The following is an 18,262-nucleotide window of genomic DNA, read 5'->3' on the forward strand; positions in this document are numbered from 1 at the left end:
TTGATTGGGTCCTGAGCCACCCTGCGCATGTCTGAGATCGGCATTTTTTCCCATTGGAGGAAATAGCCCTTTCTGCGCATTCCAGAGATCAGACATGCACAGAAGGGGCAGCCCCAAGTCTCCTGGGATGCATGTCATGGGTATCCCAGGAAGCTCTGCGCTCCTTTTCAGTCCTAACTGCCACGGCAGTAAAGACAGAAGAGGAGGAGCTTGCCCTTTTAAAAAAAAATAGAACATAATGTTTACTTTATATAAAAGGGGTGGTCTATCCTTTTATGTAATGTCAAGTTTTGTTTTTCGGTTCTCTTTAAAGGGCCATTTTTGGCACAAGAAGAGGTACAGGACATGTTAAAGGAGCCTCAACTACTCTTAAAGACCACAAAAATCTTTATTTCACATTTATTCTCATTGATTTCAAGCAAGGGACCCTGACATAAATAGAGTATCAGAGATCACCAGAATTTGACATAGGGAGCTTTCCACCTAAATCTAAATGCTTCTACTCATGATGACATCTGAATTCCTTGCCTATAAAAGTTTAAATCCTGATGGTGATGATTGCCCTATATTTTTGCTTTCTTTTTAATCTGGTGAAAAAGACCATATTCAGTGAAATGCGTCATCTTCAGATGTAATCATCATGTTTATACTTCCCCCACCTCCTAGATTGTAAGCTCTTCTGGCCAGTATCCTCTCCTCCTCTTGTGTCACTGTCTGTCTATCATTTGAAACCCCTATTTAATGTACAGTGCTCCGTAATGTGTTGGCTCTTTATAAAAATCCTGTTTATTATTATTATTAATATTAATAATAATTTTAATAATTAAAAATGTAATAATAAACATTTTGCTATATGCAACAACATCAGCTTGTTTGTGATTTAAATATAAATAAATATATATATGTATATAAATATATTCTGCATGTTAAATTTATGGTATCTGTTTTTAAGTTTATAATTAAGGGGTTTCTACCACACCAAGGTTTTTTGTCTCTCTCCCAGCCATCTCCATTTATTTACCTCAAAATTTACAAGATTCACTGTTTTTTTATTATAATTTGGGTAAAATTAAAACTTACCTTTTTGTTCAGCATTATTACTAAGAGTTTCCTGCAGCTCTGGCTGTAATAAACAAAGCAATGTTGTGAAGATGGCAATCTGTGTTCAATATTAAATGATTGTTTATTGCTTGCTATTATTAGATGGCGACCACCAGGAGTATTGATAAAGATTTCTTTTTATTCAGCTTCCATTTTTCCGCTGAATAAAGTCTGATTTACTGAAAATCTATTTATTTTTTATTGATACATAGTAACTAAATTCATTCCTCCTCAATCCTTACTGCTCTGATACGCAGGGCTGGGTTGTAAATTTGCGATGATAATTCATTTTATTGTGTGAACGTTTAGACGCCCTACAGAGTTAAATCTTCACACCGCCTTCTGCATGCACTTAACCTTTGACCTTCATGTGACATTTAATAAAAAACAAAAATCTTAAGAGACTGTTCAGCATGTCAGCTCTATGGCTGGGTAAACAGTGGGGACTGAGAAGGGCCACTGCCATTATTGTCCCCTCTCCCCCTTCTTTAAGGAGCCGACATGAAGAGAACTAATATTCCCTTCATCTTCATCAATTCTAAGACAAAGAATTAATATTCTTTGTCTTAGAGATGATGGACGCTCTTCGGTGTCTGAGAAGTTTTTAAAAAATCAGGATTTTTCAATAAGGGAATGAAGAGACCAGAAACAGAGCAAAATGTAGAAAATTAGGAAATGCATGGCTGAACTAACATCAATAAAACAGAGGTTCGACCACCATTAATTTAAAATCTTAACATTTTTGCCAGGGCTGCTGATAATTAACAAGGTAAAAATTAAAGTATTTTCTGGGATCTCTGCAGATAAATTCATCCCCAGTGCTGCCTTAGTATGCCTGGTATCTTTGTATCTAAGGGCAGCCATATTGGTAGAAGTAGGGATTTGTCCCCTCATGTCAGAGCTGCCCCCCTGATGACTGGTGGGGTAATGATAGAGGAGGAGGAAGCTCAGATCACAGATAGGATGAAGCAGGGAGATCCTTACACTCATGGTCCTCAGGTACAGCTTCCCCTCCTGCAAGGAGAACAGAGAGCAGCACAGAAGAGACAACACCAAACCTCCCTCCAAATATCCTGACACTAAAATCAAAGAGAGCAGAGACTTAGATCATCCCACACTGCAGATATACAGCATAAGGGTACAGAACAGGAATTCCTAGGCACAGGAAGTCACCTGATATACAGCTATGAAGGTACAGAACAGGAGTGCTTAGGCACAGGCAGTTCCCTGATATACAGCTATGAGGGTACAAATGTGCTTAGGCACAGGAAGTGACCTGATATTTTTTAGGAGCGATTCCTAGACAATGACAATTGTAATATTCTCATCCTTTATCTCTTCGCCCAGATCTGTCCCTCCACAGCCTGCGGACATACACCCATAATCGCTCCTGCTGCTACGACACCCTCTTACTAGACGAGGAGCGTGGTCGCCTCTTTGTAGGTGGGAAGAACTATCTCTTGTCGCTGAGTCTGGATGACATCACCAAGAATGAGCTTGTGGTAAGTACCATCTACTGCTTGAACCACCACACTGGGTTAGGATGTGACCCCCTATAATAGATTATCACACCAGGACACAGCTGCGAGGGGTTCATACTCTACTATACAATGTATGTATACGTGATTACATGGACTTTGGACTATGACTATGGTATTCCCAGTTCTGTATTTCAGTTTACTGCACTGGGAGTTTCACCTTTGGTTTAGATGTTGCAGACATGCAATGTTTGCTATACAACACAACAAATGATCACCTGGTATAGAAAGAGCTGAACCTCCCACATCGCATTTTGTTTGAAAGATTTCAGGAAATGCAAGTGATATTCTGATATCTACAGAACACAAGCAGATAAGAAGATGCAATAAAATGAACTCATATCTTGTTGTGTATTCATGACTAACCAAGATAAGACTGCTCCACTGTACATCCTAAACTTTCCTTTTTACTCTCTCACCAGATTCACTGGCCGGCACCCGTGGAATGGCGGGAAGAATGCAACTGGGCAGGAAAAGACATTAATGTGAGTATGGAAGATGTATTGATTAGGGTGGGGCTGCTGTAAAGTGGGTGGGGTTATTGTAAAGGGGTGTGGTTATTGTAAAAGGATCGGGCTATTGTAAAAAGAAGGCTGTCAGATCGATCTGATGATGCAATAAAATGATTAACACACGTAAACGAGATCTTTATGCTTTTCTTATCTCAGAACAAATCTGGATCAGGATCTGTATGATTGCAAATAACCGACTCACTGCAGCATCTGATGACATTAAACACCCGGAATGCTCCTAATAGCACAGACCATGTGACCTCTGCCTAGGCAGGCATGTTATTTGGTAGTTTGTAATGCTACCAAGTGCTCTAATGATTCATGTTAATTTTAATGATTGGTCCACTTTGCCTGGGTGTAACATACACACTGCCCTGCTTGACAAATATCATTGCAAATGGCATTGGTACACATCTGCTGGAGTCCAGCACACATCACCGGTCACCCGCAGCACTGACACTATCACACCCATGGCGGCTTCATGCTCCTAGCATGATGTGTAGCAGAATCCATGTTTACTTTCCAAGCTCTTAGCCTGACTCCCAGTATTCCCCGGTCAAAGATCATTTTCAAGTTGGAGAAACTCTGTAGCAGTTAAATAAAGGTGTGGGACGATTCCGCATTTAATGCATGCCTCTGGTGATAAATGTCTCAATTGCCTGAGCCTATCTGCTGTTCAATCCCTTCAAATGACCAGTGTCATAGCTGACCGCATGTGTAGAATAATGACAAGTGAAAATCTAAATAGAGACTGAAGTTACCAAACACTTTTTTTTAGCTTGTGTGAATTTGGACATGAGCTCTGCCATTTTAGGAAAATGGCAGAGCTCAGGTCCAAATTCAAATAGCAATGTCACTGCCTTAAATGAGTCACAATGGCTCAGAATTGATATGATTGAGAAACAGCTGGGAAAAATTAGGGCTGACAAAGCACCAGGACCCGATGAATTACATCCACATGTCCTCAAAGAGCTGAGCTCGGTCATTTCAAAGTCAAAATTTCTAATTTTTAGAGACTCTTTAGTTACTGGAAAGGTACCGATGAATTGGCGTAAGACCAATGTGGTTCCTATCTTTAAAAAGGGAGCAAAGTCATCACCAGGTGACTACAGACCAGGTAATTTAACGTCCATAGTTGGAAAGGTCCTAGAGAGTTTGATAAGGAACCACATAGAGAGGTTTCTGTTAGAAAATAATATTATAAGTGATAGTCAGCATGGCTTCATGAAAAGTGGAAGTTGTCAAACAAATTTACTCTCTATTATGAGGAAGTAAGAAAACAGGTAGACAGTGGAATAGCAGTTGATATATTGTACTTGGACTTTGCTAAAGCATTTGACACCGTACCCCACAGACGGTTAATATGCAAGTTAGGGTCAATAGGTTTAGAAAAGTCAATCTGTAAATGAATGGAGAACTGGCTTAAGGACCACATTCAGAGAGTTGTAATTATTGATTCATACCCTTAATGGTTATTAGTGGTGTACCCCAGGGTTCAGTGTTGGGACCTTTACTGTTTAACATCTTTATAAATGATATTGAGTTTAGGTATAAAAGTACCATTTCTGTGTTTGCAGATGACACCAAACTATGTAATGGAATTAAGTCCATACAGGATGTCTATAATCTACAATCAGACCTAGATATACTGTTTTGGTTGGTCAGCCAAGTGGCAAATGATCTTTAATATAAAAAAATGTAAAGTTATACACTTGGGGGCTAACAACATGCATGCTTCATACTGTCTAGCGGGAATACATATGTGGGAGTCAGAAATGGAAAAGGATCTGGGGGTTCTGGTAGATCATAGACTTAATAACAGCATGCAATGCCAAGCTGCAATATTTAAAGCTAGCAAAGTACTTTCATGTAATAAAAGAGGAATAGACTGCAGAGATGGAGACATAATCCTGCCCCTGTACAAAGCATTGGTCAGACCACATCTGGAATATGCAGTCCAGTTTTGGACACCAATTCACAAAAAGGATATTGTGGAATTGAAGAGAGTGCAGAGAAGGGCAACTAAACTAATAAAAGGAATGGAGGAGCTCAGCTATGAGGAGAGATTAGCTGAACTGAATGTATTCTCCCTTCACAATTTTATTTAAAATTGATAAACAGTCCATATAGAGAACTCTCTTCCCCATTATTCACTTTGAGAATATTACAAAGGACACCAGGGCACTCTTTGCGTCTGGAGGAAAAGAAGTTTAATCTCCGGATAAGGAAGGGATTCTTCACTGTAAGGTCTGTGAAAATGTGGAATAGGCTCCCTCAAGAAGTAGTTTCAGCAACTACTATAGATTGTCTTAGAAAAAAGCTGGATGTTTTTCTAGAAGCACAGAATATAACTGGGTATTAAGGCTTTAAAGTAAAAACAGTTACCTTTGATCCAGGGAACATCTGATTGCCTTATGGAATCAGTAAGGAATTTTTTTCCCCTGTTGAAGCAAATTGTACCAGGGTTTTTTAGCCTTTCTCTGGACCAACTACGTACATGGGGTTTTATATCTGGGATATGTTTTTTCCCTAGTGGTTGAACTTGATGGTCTTTTTTTAACCTAACCTACTATGTAACTATGAAGCAAACGGCACTGTCCATGTAAAGTATATCAGGGTTTATTTTAGTGGTCAGATGAAGATATAACAGAAGCTGTGTGGAGGAGGGGACACTGTGCAGGAATTCTGTGAATCTTGCGTTATCATACGCACGTATATACATTCCACTCCTACATGGCCTCTGGGGGATTTTTCCATATCTACCAAGCTATACACAGCCCTCTGCAGCATGATCACCCCCCAGGGAACAACCCAACTTTGCTGGGCCGCTGCAGGTGACCGATGCAATGACCACTGCAGCAAATTCAGTCACTTTTTTGTTTTATTAAGGGTTATTGTTTTTATTAGTCAATACTCATCATCTCCCCCCCCCCTCAAATTCCAAATGTCCCTCTGACATATTTTTACTAGTTAACAATACTGTTATTCGTCCCTCCCCTCAGGCACGTTGTCTTGGTGTCACCTTTGATTTTGCCGTCTCATTTACCCCTCATATTTAGAACATTTCCAGGTCCACTTTCACCTGCGCAAAATCCGCCCCTACCTGACCCCAGAGACCACAACAACTTCTTGTACACGCTCTTATCATCTCTTATCTGAACCACTGTAACATCCTCCTCGCTGGTATTCCACTAACCTGACTCTCTCTTCTACAATCTATTATGAATGCTGCAGCCTGGCTTATCCATACTTCTCACCTACCTACCTGATACACAGCCTTCCCACCATTCCTCTTCTGCTGCCTCTGTTTGTGGTTCTCTTCATTGGTTATATTTGCACCTAAAAATCAAATTCAAGCTTCTGTGCTTTACCTTCCAATCACCCCACAGCTTTTGTCCCACCTACCTACCTGATACACAAATCCTTCCACATTACTTGTCCCACTTACCTTTCTGACCTGGCAGAAAAAAACTCCTAGCCACTCTCTTCGTTCCTCCAATGACCTAACAATGACTTCCTCTCTCATAACCTCATCACACGCACAGCTCCAGGACTTTTCTAGAGCTGCCCGGACTCTCTAGAATGGTCTTCCTTGTCCCTTGTGGCTTGCTCCTACTTTCTGCTCCTTTAAAACTCATAAAAACTCAAATCCCATCTTTTTAAACTCATCTACCTGCCTTCTTCTGTCTCCTAAACCCTCTCTACTTCCCACCACTCCATATCCCCCTCTTATTGTGTGATACTTCCCCCACTTCCGAAATTGTAAGCTTTTTGGGACAGGGTCCTCTCCTCCTGTGTCACTGTCTGTATCTGTCTGTCATTTGCTACCCCTATTTAATGTACAGGGCTGCGTAATATGTTGTAACACCCTGTTTTTTATTAATATTATTATAATATTATTAATAATAATAATCACAGCTTGTGGAGGAATCTAACATTCTCAATACACGCACTGCATACAAATATTTTACACATACTGGCTAGCCATGGATATTAAAGGATTTAAGTTTATGAAACACAAGACCCCTCTTTAGGAATTCTGATAAATGTTATTGTTGCAGGGGATTAAAGTTATACATTCAGTTATTATTTCTTCATAGATTTGAAGAGTTTGTGTTCAGAACACTTGTACCAGTAAATACCAATGTAGAAGCCAAGCAAGGCATTGGTGCCATCATGGCTGCTGCAATGGAGCTGTCACCAGTTGAGCTGGTATGCGTAATCTTCATTTTGCTGGGATCTGTTGTTATTCTGCTGAGTTGGAAGTTCAGGGTGTCTGAGATTTTTGGTTAGTAAATTCCAGCAGTCCAGGAGCTGCCACTCTCCCCCTGATCTTAGATGATCAACAGTAATGATGTCAGATGCTGTAATGAAGGTAGACTGAGAGGGATGTGGGGGTGGGGAAGTGTGTAGGACCTGCCGGGAACAAACAAATAAATTGTGCAAGTTGTGACATTGTTGCTCATGAAGGTATTTTACCCTGCAGATAGAATGTATGAATTATGTGAAGATTCTACAGCTGTATAATCGCACTCACCTGTACACCTGCGGCACGGGAGCCTTCCACCCCACCTGCGGCTACCTGCACGTGGGACAACGTATGGAAGTAAGTATCGGGGGACCAGGAAGCCACAAATAACCAGACAATTGTTACTAACAGTGGTAATGAATGCTATGTTACTGCTGAGATTAAGTGGTGTGATGTTGTGTTGTGGAAATGGAATGACATATGGTACGCCAGGACACCCTGATATGTTTTCTGTATCTTTGTTTGCAAACTTTTGTAGGATGTTATGTGTTGTTCCAGGACATTGTGTGGTACTGTGTATTGTTATGGAACACAATGTGACTCAGGTACTGATTCGTCAAAATGCGATAATCCTAAAGTGTACTAGTCTAGCCATGCATGACATACTAAATCAGATAATTGCAGCTACTATAGCACACCTTACATTGCATTACAGTTTAATGAATAACAGGCCGGCTGGGATTTTTGTATTTTGCTGCAGAAAACTTAAGAGTGTTGTGTACATTTTGCAGGATGCTGTGTTTAAATTGGACACAACGAGATTGGAAGATGGTAAAGGTCGCTGTCCATACAACCCCAAACATGCAGCTGCTTCAGTGCTTATTGGTGAGTAGAAACTTCTGAAATATCTATAAAATATCCCCACAATGTCCCCGTCTTCTGCAAACACGTCAGAGACATCATACACAGTCTTTGTGCAATCCCAGAACATCAATTCAGACAGTGCAACCCTTTCCATAAAAATGAGCTTTCACTGCCAATACCTCAGTGCTGGTAAATCTTTGCAAAGAACAATCCAATATTGGCTCAACATTGGCTATAAAGGTAAATCCAAAAAATTTAAGGAATAAATGAAGAGGTTGGGGTCAGCCTCAGGGGTGAGAGGGTTAATTTTAAGTGTTAGAGGTTAAGGCTGGGAGATAGGATAGGGTTATGTGTTATGACTGGATTATGTGGTAGGGGGTTTGCAGAGAGCCCAGCTAGGGGATTAACATTTCAGGGACATGACAAAGGGTTATCTTTACTGTTAGTGGATAGGTCAAATGCCAAGAGTTATAATAAGTGTAAAAGGTAGCATGGAGATATTAAAGTGATAGGGTGAGATTATATGTTAGGGATAGGTTGTAGGTTGGGTCCTCATCATACCAGTCTCTTAGAAGCAAATGCTGATCTTCTCCATGGAAATATCCCACCAATAATTTCACGTACAGAATCTTCTCCTAATGATTTGATGTTTGAGAATAATTTCACTTGTCCTTACAATACTTCTCCTTAGTAAATGCCCCATTGTGTCCTCACACTTCTCTCTTACAAATCTCTCCCTTCTCAGGAGATGAATTATACTCTGGAGTTGCCACCGATCTCATGGGACGAGACTTCACCATCTTCAGAAGCTTGGGACGTCGCCCACCCCTGCGTACAGAGCAGCACGATTCTCGCTGGCTGAACGGTCAGTTCCTTGGCTCAGCCCAATCTGCTGGGATCTGCAGGGATATTTGTTTGTGATATTGGGGTTACTGGGACCTGGGAGCTGCTAGGAAAAGTGACGGGTTGGAGGATAGCCTGGCACTGGAGTGTTGTAATATTGACAGCTGGCACTGATCATAGAAGCAGAGCAGCCTTTGTGCCATAGCAAATGATCACAGGTACCTTATTTGCCCCAATTGGAGATATCAGGGGAGTGGCTGTCTGGAGATGACTGATTCATGAGTTCTTATAGTTGGACATTAACTCAGAACAGTTATAAATAGCAGCATGTATTAAAAAGGTCACAGACAGTATATTAATTAGGGCAAAGGAAAACATAACAGCCCTGCCTGTGACAGCCAATCTTATTTCATCTTTCACTCTCATTCCTCCAGGAATGAAATGAGCAGTCTGATTCCTGTTCCTGGCACAAATTCCTTTCTTCACTGCAGATTACATGTATCGTCTCCATTTAGTCTCAGTGATATGTCACCAATCTTTCTTAGGTCTGTACAAAGTCTGCTATGACCAGCAGGATCTTTCTGTCCATGTGATAGAAAATCACCAGAATCCTTGGCTGCATTATTATGTACAGATATGTTGTTGTCTAAGCAAAGTCTGCACTTTGTGTAAAGGTTTTCTGTATTTTGTGTCTCAGAGCCGAAGTTTGTGAAGGTTTTCTGGATCCCTGAAAGTGAAAATCCAGATGATGATAAAATCTACTTCTTCTTCCGGGAGACCCCAGTAGAGGGGCTTGGAGGCGTCAAGCAGTCGTACGCTCGGATTGGGCAGATATGTCGGGTAATTGTACTGAGATATTAATAATAAAATTAGATGAGCAATGTAGAATGAAAACATTGCAGGGTTATTGTTAGTTGTTCTATAATAATATTCATTTTACCATTTTCACTGTTGTTATTCTTACTTTATTCTTACGTTATTCTCAATTGGTCTTTGTTATAATTGAGACATTTTCTCTCCAGAATGATGTGGGAGGTCAGCGGAGCTTAGTAAATAAATGGACAACATTCCTGAAGGCTCGACTTGTCTGCAGCATGCCAGGGACTGATGGTGGAGGAGACACTTACTTTGATGAGCTTCGTAAGTACCCAAAGCAATGAGAATTTCATTATGGAGTGCGGGTGAATTTTAGAACAGAAACAGACATTTATCCAACTGTACACCCAGAGCCGCAGTTTCGCAGTTTTATAGACCGGATACATTCTAATATTGAGCCACTTATCTTACTGTACACCTAGAGTCACTGATTTTTAGAGCGGATACATCCTAATATAGAGCCATTCATCCAACTGTACACCCACAGCCGCAGTTTTATAGACCGGATACATCCTAATATAGAGCCAATTGTCCAATTGTACACCCAGAGCCAATGGTAAATTTACCGGATACATGCTAATATAGAGCCATTTTTTCCAATTTTACACCCAGAGCTGCTGGTTTACAGACCTGGTACATCCTAATATAGAGCCATTTATCCCACTGTACACCCAGAGCTGCTATTTTTTAGACCAAATACATCCTAATTTAGAGCAATTTACACAACTTGCAAATGTATGTGTTCATATTGCAGGATGTAGATAAAAAGCTTTTTACAAGTTTGGCTTTGGGGTAAAAGCTGATAGGATCACAGACAGTTTTTAATGCATATAGAGGTCTTAATGTCCTTTGATAGCATTCTCTATAAGGTTACAGTGATATTTTTGCTGCAGGACTTATTGACACCTGTGTGCTGTGTGTGCAATACTTGTTAGCTGATGGATAGGACAATACATCTGGATGTAGTGAGTGATGATGGCTCTATGCCCAATAATGTGCTCAGGATTTTTCTTTTAGATCTCTGATTTAGTACAGATCAAAAGCCTTCCTGTCCTTTTTTTTTTATTTTATTTTTAAGCCAAGAGATAACAGAACGTGTCAGAGAATGAGAGAACTGGAGAAGGGAAGTGTTGAAAGGAAAACAAAAACTAACAAAATGTTTCCAATGCAGTTTCTTATTGACCCGATAAATAACAATCTGATCCATATCTCTCCCTCTCTTCTCTCTGCACTCTCCACTTCCTCTATTCAATCTCTGTCTATATATATTTTTCTGTTCCATATACGTCTCTCCCCCGCTCCCCCGCTCTCCCTCTCTGCTTTTTCTATTCTCTTTCTCTCTTCACTCTCCTCTGCTTTTTCTATTCTCTTTCTCTCTTCACTCTCCTCTGCTTCTTCTATTCTCTCTCTCATACTCTCTCTTCACTCTCCTCTGCTTCTTCTATTCTCTCTCTCATACTATCTCTTCACTCTCCTCTGCTTCTTCTATTCTTTCTCTCATACTCTCTCTTCTCTATGCATTTTCCTCTGCTTCTACTATTATCTCTGCACTCTCCTCTGCTTTTTATATTCTCTCTCTCCATATCTCTCTCTTCCATATATGTCTCTCTCTCCCTCTCCTCTGCTCCTTCTTTTCTATAGGTGACGTTTTCCTGCTGCAGACCAGAGACAGGAGGAATCCTCTAATCTATGCTCTCTTCTCAACCTCCAGGTGAACAATGAATACATTACTGTTCTCTATGTTATCGGTTGCCGTTTCTGCTTCTTGTGCACCATCCTTGCTCCCTGTAATAATCTTTTGAATAAAGCAATCATCTGCATTATGTATTGAGCTGCTTCAGAACTTTTATTTTGACGCTGTATATTTCCAGCATAACAATTGTGTGTTTCTAATGAAACAGATACAAAGTTATTGCATATTTCTCTGTATGCAGAAGTTGTTCAAACCAATTTTGTTGTGTGTTTTTTGTTCAGCTCGGTGTTTCGTGGCTCAGCAATCTGCGTGTATACAATGAATGACATCCGCAGAGCTTTTCTGGGGCCCTTTGCTCACAAAGAGGGGCCCAATTATCAGTGGGTGTCCTACCCAGGTAGAGTGCCGTACCCTCGGCCTGGGATGGTGAGTTATAAAGGCCAGGCATTACCTTTATGATGTTGTGAATGATGTACTGATTGTACATCATTATATTTCAGTCTTTCTGCCCTTTTTTAGTGCCCAAGTAAAACATTTGGAAGTTTTGATTCCACCAAAAACTTTCCTGACGATGTCCTGCAGTTTGCCCGCAACCACCCACTTATGTTTAACCCCGTTGTACCAGGATCTGGAAGGCCAATCTTCCTGCGCAGTCACAATGGAGTCACTTTAACCCAGCTGGCTGTGGACAGGGTAACGGCCGCAGATGGAGAATATGATGTCATGTTCATTGGAACAGGTGAGCCGACTATTCGCTTATTATTAATTACTCGTGTATTGTGATAGCCACGTTCTGTACTTACTGGTCCTGATGTGCTGCTTCTGTCTCTTTCTAGATGTTGGTTCTGTGCTGAAGGTGATATCAGTACCCAAACACAGCTGGCACCACCGGGAAGAGCTGGTCCTGGAGGAACTGCAAGTCTTCAAGGTAACCAAGGCTGATAATAAACATTATATGGGCCAAAAGCAGATGATGGAAGACTTTTTTTTTTTACCCATTGTTTGATCACAATGGAAGGAAGGTTTTGTGGGTATTACTGGAACTCCATCAAAGAGATGATTTTATGTTTCACTGAGGCAGATATTAACCTCCTGGGCGGTAACCCCCAGTGTGACTTGGGGAAGTAAAAAGATGCTAGGAGCGGTAACCCTGCGTCACACTCGGGGTAGGTAAACCTAAGGAAACAATAGTAAATAAAGTGCTTACCTGATCAGCCGGCAAACCGCATCGTCCTTCGCGTCTTCTCTCTTCCTCTGGCTGGCTTTCTCTGCACCCAATGAGTCACCAGGGAGTTCATACAGATGTTCTGTTGGGGGCGGGGTGGGAAATTTAAATCCATTTTTATTGCATTCAATACAAAATAACTGTATTGAATGCAATACAGTGGATTTACATGTGTAAAAGTGGTACATTGTCTTTCATTAACATTTATTATAAAGTATAATATAATAGTATGCGTATATTATTTATTTATTTTTTTTAAAACTTGAAAAAATTTACAAAGAAAATTCAATTTTTTTTGTACATTATTGTTCATTTAATTTATTATTTTGACATGATTTTGTGTTTTAAACTTTATTATACTCATACTATTATAATATAATGTAAAATACATTTTCATGAAAAACAATGTACCGCTATTAGATATATAAAACTGGACAGAAATGAACCGCCCAGGAGGTTAATGGAAAAGTTTTACAGATCTCACTAAAACAGGAACAAAAGGAAATCTTGCAATGGTCACATCTGTAGTACGACATTGTATACAGGTTGATTCTTCATTCTGAAATAATTATCAGATATGGAATCAATTTATCTGTAATTCACTTTAAGCAACCAATATTTTCTATGTTGGTATATGTTGAATAAAAGGGTTGCAAATCATGTTGCATGTAAAAACAAGATTAATTCAAAATAAATAAATTCAATAAAAAGTTAATCTAATTAAGAAACTTTAATGGTCTTGTAATCCAAGCCACACCTAACGATTGGACATGATATGACAACTGAGCCATCACCCATCTGTGAACCTGCTCACAACTTCCTGTTGTGCAAAAAATTGTCTAGGGTTCTATTAATTTTTAAATGCATTCAGACTAAAATATTTTTGCATTTACTTTAAAAGGTTTATTGTCATTTAGAGAAGATTTACATTATAATATATTTTTTGATTCTCTTCCTTTCCACCTCTGTGCAGAACGGCTCAGCGATCACCAGCATACAGCTCTCATCGAAGCGGGTAAGCAGAACAGACAGTGTTTACCGACGGCCTTGTCAATATTTACTGTCTTACATCTGACATTTGTATTTGCTTTCTCCTTAGCAACAACTGTATGTCGGCTCGGCGGTTGGCGTTTCTCAGGTGCCTTTGCATCGCTGTGGTATCTACGGAAAGGCCTGTGCAGAGTGCTGCCTAGCCCGGGATCCATACTGTGCCTGGGATGGGAGCAGTTGTACGAGATACTTACCCAACACAAAGAGGTGAGTGATCCTGTTGCAGAATCATGGCACATCTCACCTCACCATCTGACCTGCTTCATGTAGAGTGCCCCTAAAAAGATCTCTGACCAATATCTAGGACACGTTTCTATTATAATCAAGAGGGGATAAAAATTACCAGTGCTTGGACTGGCATGTTCCTGATTTCTGCAGGAATGTGTCCATACCGCGCATCATTTGTAATGAGTTACTTTTTAGGTTATAAAGGTTATTTAGGTTATATCAACCAACAACACAATAGAGTGGGTCTTAATAATTTAAATAATATAATAATGGGCCCTAATCTGCCTAGCTGTAAAAAGAGGGCCTACTGTACGCAGGTCCTTTTTTTTACATCATTTCACATATCTCTGACTGTTCGAGGCCCGGGAACCCCAAGAAACAGAAATAGAATTATTTAATAGATAGATAGATAGATAGATAGATAGATAGATAGATAGATAGATAGATAGATGGTTTTGAATCCAGAGAATCCAACCAGAAATCTTGTTCTAGTCTGGGGTAGTATGGTGGAATGGCATTAGCCAGCACTCTCATTTTGCAGCAATAAGATCCAAGTGTCAAATATTGGCCAGGATACTGCGTTGAGTTTTTATGTTCTCTCTGTATTTGCATCAATTTTCTTCTGTCCCTCTGTTTTACCCTCAAACATACTGTTGGTTAATTGTCTTTATCCCAAACTGGCCTTAGACAATGGAAGAGGTATTACATGACTATTGCTGTATGGTGCTGAGTAACATGTTGGCTCTATATAAATACATTGCAATAATAATTTCACGCAAGAAAATACAGATTAGTTTCTTGTGTCTGATCTTTGATCTGTTTACCTGAATGGAGAGAGTGCAGAGAAGGGTAACTAAACTAATAAAAGTAATGTAGGAACTCAGCTATAAGGAGAGATTAGCTGAACTGAATCTATTCTCCCTTGAGAAGAGAAATTGAAGGAGGAATAGGATCACCCTGTATAAATATATAAATGGTCCATATAGAGAACTCTCCTCTGGATTTCTCACTGTAAGATCATTACAAAAGACAAGAGGGCTCTCTTTGTGTCTGCAGCAAAAAAAGTTTACGCTCCGGATAAGGAAGGGATTCTTCACTATAAGTGAAGTAAATGTGGAATCGGCTCCATCAGGAAGTAGTTTAAGCAACTACTATAGATTGCTTTAAGAAATAGCTGGATGATTTCTAAAAGCACAGAATATAACTCGGGATTTAATTGTAAAAAAAAAACATTGGATACTGATCCAGGGAATTGACTCATGGAATCAGGAGGGAATTTTTTTCCCCCTGTTGGAGCACATTGTACGAGGGGTTTTTTGCCTTCCTCTGGATCAACTATGTCCATAGGGTTTTATTTCTGGGATATGTTTTTTTCCCAAGTGGTTGAACTTGATGGATTTTTTCAACCTATGTAATTATGTAGAATCAGTTGGTGTATTTCTTCTATGGCAACATATGATAGGATTTATTCTGGTCTGTGTAGATGTACTTACTGATTAATGAAGTTGTTCAGTATCCATCTGTCTTCTCAATGAGCTGACATTTCTCTTATAGTATTATAAGGAAGTAGCCCACAGGGATCTAAATATCATTTAGGTGTATTCTTTTATTTATTTTGCAGAAGTAAAGTGTATGGAAACACTAACAATGAACTTAGTGTATTTATTATATTTGTGTCAGTTAAATATTTCATTATTAGAGTTTTGTTATTTGTTTAATTTGTTAGTCCTGTGAAATCCAGTGAGCAAGTTCCAAAACTTATGTTACAGAGAAAAGGAAAGGGGGAGGTGTTCTGCCTTAACACACTTTCTGTACAAGGCTCACAATGCTGCTCCTCTATAGATACAATACAATGGCAAAGCATTATCAGCCTAGCACAGGGCATGCATTACTGACAAGAAAATAAAGAAAAGAAGAAGAAGAAAAGAAAACTAATACAGCCAAAATATATATATAATATAGCCAAAAAGACTGGACTACTGCAATAAATGATATGTTTGGTCTTGGGTTTAGATAAACTTTAACTAGCCAATGGCATTCCAAGAGCTTGAGAATTACATGTTCCAGCATGGCACACCTACTAGGACATGTTCCACCCAACCAAGTTTTTATCCTTTGGATATACATTTCAGCCTTAGTAAATTAAGCTTTGTCTTTCTCTTTACAGAACAGCAGAGAGTGACCGTGCAGGAAAAGCGTCTGTTTGGAGTGGAGGGAAGTACAGCATTCCTAGAGTGTCTCCCCAAATCCCTGCGTGCCCAAGTCACATGGACCCATCAGAAGTCTCCGGAGTCACCCAGAAAAGAGGTAAGGTGATGCCTAATGCAGGCTGAAAGTAAATTGGGACTCAATCTGATTCTAGATTCAGAGGCCAATGAACCGCTTTGCACAGCCAGGTTGAGGTTATAGGGAGCCCAGGGTCGGCATTTCAGCAATATCCTCTCCCAGTAACAAAAATGGTGACAATTTTGGGTGAGGTTTTCAGGAGTGGCTGCATCCTAAACAATCCCAGGCAGTGCTTCTTAAGATGGTAAATTCTTAAGATGGTAATTGTCTGAAATATATGCTCAACATATCTTCCTCATACAAAAGGGTGCCAAAATGCTTGTGGAAATGATGTGCTTCTATGGTTAGGTTGCTGCTAGCAGAGACCAGGAAAGAGGACCTGTCTTGGTACATAGTGGGGTATAAAGTTCCTTCAAATTTTAATTGGCTGGTTGGTATTACCAATATTGGCAAAGCACATTTATGTTGTTGTCCTTTTTTAGGTGCAGTTTGATGAGCGTATTATTAGCACTGAACGTGGGATCCTTCTGCGCACCGTCATGCGGCGTGATGCCGGGACCTATCTGTGCCACTCTTCAGAACACGGCTTCACGCAGGTCCTTCTTCAGCTGAACCTGGATGTAATTCCATCCTACCGAGCAGAGGAGACCCTTGGCCCCCATCGAATTCCTCAGATGAAATGGTACCAGGACTTTATGCGGCTTGTCCAGCAGCCGGGCTCCAAAGGTGAGCAGATGTGTGAGGAGCTGTGGGCACGCAAGGGCCGAGCCCCGCACCCCCCAGGTCCCCAAGGAGCTCCTCAGGTTCCAGCAGCAAAGGGTCCAGGCCGACCACTGCCACCAACAAGCATGAAAGCAAAAGCCCAGAAATGGAAACACCTAGAGGACAAAATCAAAGTGCGGAGTCGGCGAACGCACGGACACCAAAGGGCTGATAGGGGACCCCGCAGTGCCCCAAGTTAAATGACTCTAAAAAAAATTGTGAACTTGTGAAATTTTTTAAAGGCTGGTGTGGGAGACTTTCAGTGGGGGTCATCTGTAATCTAAAATACTTTGGAGGACAATAGAACAACGTACAATGTACAGCTCCATCACCTCTTCCTCTACCAAAGACTGCAGCCCACTCCTAGAGAGCTGATCACCACCCCTATACACTCCAAGAGTAGCCACATCACTGACCTCCATCACTGAGGACTCAAAAATTGGTGACATGGTGGGTAATGGCTGGATATTTCTGGATTCTGGTGGTACTCCAATAAACACATTTCCGGAATCTCTTCCTGTGAGCGGGTATAAATGGCATTCCTTGATGCTCTAACAGGCATAAGATTTACAATGTCTGAATTGGTGTAGCTGCACCTTCATCTCTCCTAACCTAACCATGCAATCTCCAACGTTCTAATTTGTGCCCGACACTTCATTGTATTATTTTTATACCTGACTGATATTTATTCACAAATAGTGGCAATAGTTTTACCTGCCACATCAGACCTTCCTGCACCGCTGCCTGGCGCATTTTAAACCTGTATTAGTCCAACTCGGGTAACAATCCCCCCCCCCCATTGATCTACCGTTGTTGTACAGATGGACAATATTATAATATTATTATTATTATATAAATATTAGTGTAAATAATATTATTAAAGATTAAATTAACCCTTTGTTTTCTGCTGCTACAGATGGGCGCGATCAGCACCATTGGGTGAGGGGGGGAGGGTATGCTGGACAACCGGCACACAGCCGGAGAGATAAAATGACCTATTAAGTTAACACAATAAAAACGATTTATTGGAAAGAT

The 18,262-nt window shown here is 40.3% G+C and overlaps 1 protein-coding gene across 1 annotated transcript in view; it reads left to right on the plus strand.

Annotated features, from left to right (window-relative positions):
• SEMA3B (semaphorin 3B) overlaps positions 1-18,262 on the plus strand; it is a 24,745-nt gene extending 6,483 nt beyond the window's left edge. The window contains exons 3-18 of the mRNA XM_072420963.1: positions 2,449-2,603; positions 3,062-3,124; positions 7,638-7,757; positions 8,192-8,285; positions 9,010-9,129; positions 9,805-9,947; positions 10,130-10,247; positions 11,625-11,694; positions 11,958-12,102; positions 12,196-12,415; positions 12,513-12,604; positions 13,875-13,916; positions 14,001-14,158; positions 15,801-15,837; positions 16,208-16,486; positions 16,948-18,262. Of these exons, the coding sequence (XP_072277064.1) occupies positions 2,449-2,603; positions 3,062-3,124; positions 7,638-7,757; positions 8,192-8,285; positions 9,010-9,129; positions 9,805-9,947; positions 10,130-10,247; positions 11,625-11,694; positions 11,958-12,102; positions 12,196-12,415; positions 12,513-12,604; positions 13,875-13,916; positions 14,001-14,158; positions 15,801-15,837; positions 16,208-16,486; positions 16,948-17,427 (2,336 nt within the window). The 3' untranslated portion in view covers positions 17,428-18,262. The remainder of the gene's footprint in view (positions 1-2,448; positions 2,604-3,061; positions 3,125-7,637; positions 7,758-8,191; positions 8,286-9,009; positions 9,130-9,804; positions 9,948-10,129; positions 10,248-11,624; positions 11,695-11,957; positions 12,103-12,195; positions 12,416-12,512; positions 12,605-13,874; positions 13,917-14,000; positions 14,159-15,800; positions 15,838-16,207; positions 16,487-16,947) is intronic.

The sequence above is a fragment of the Pyxicephalus adspersus genome, chromosome 8, assembly GCF_032062135.1.
Source record: "Pyxicephalus adspersus chromosome 8, UCB_Pads_2.0, whole genome shotgun sequence".
NCBI classification, from domain to species: domain Eukaryota; kingdom Metazoa; phylum Chordata; class Amphibia; order Anura; family Pyxicephalidae; genus Pyxicephalus; species Pyxicephalus adspersus.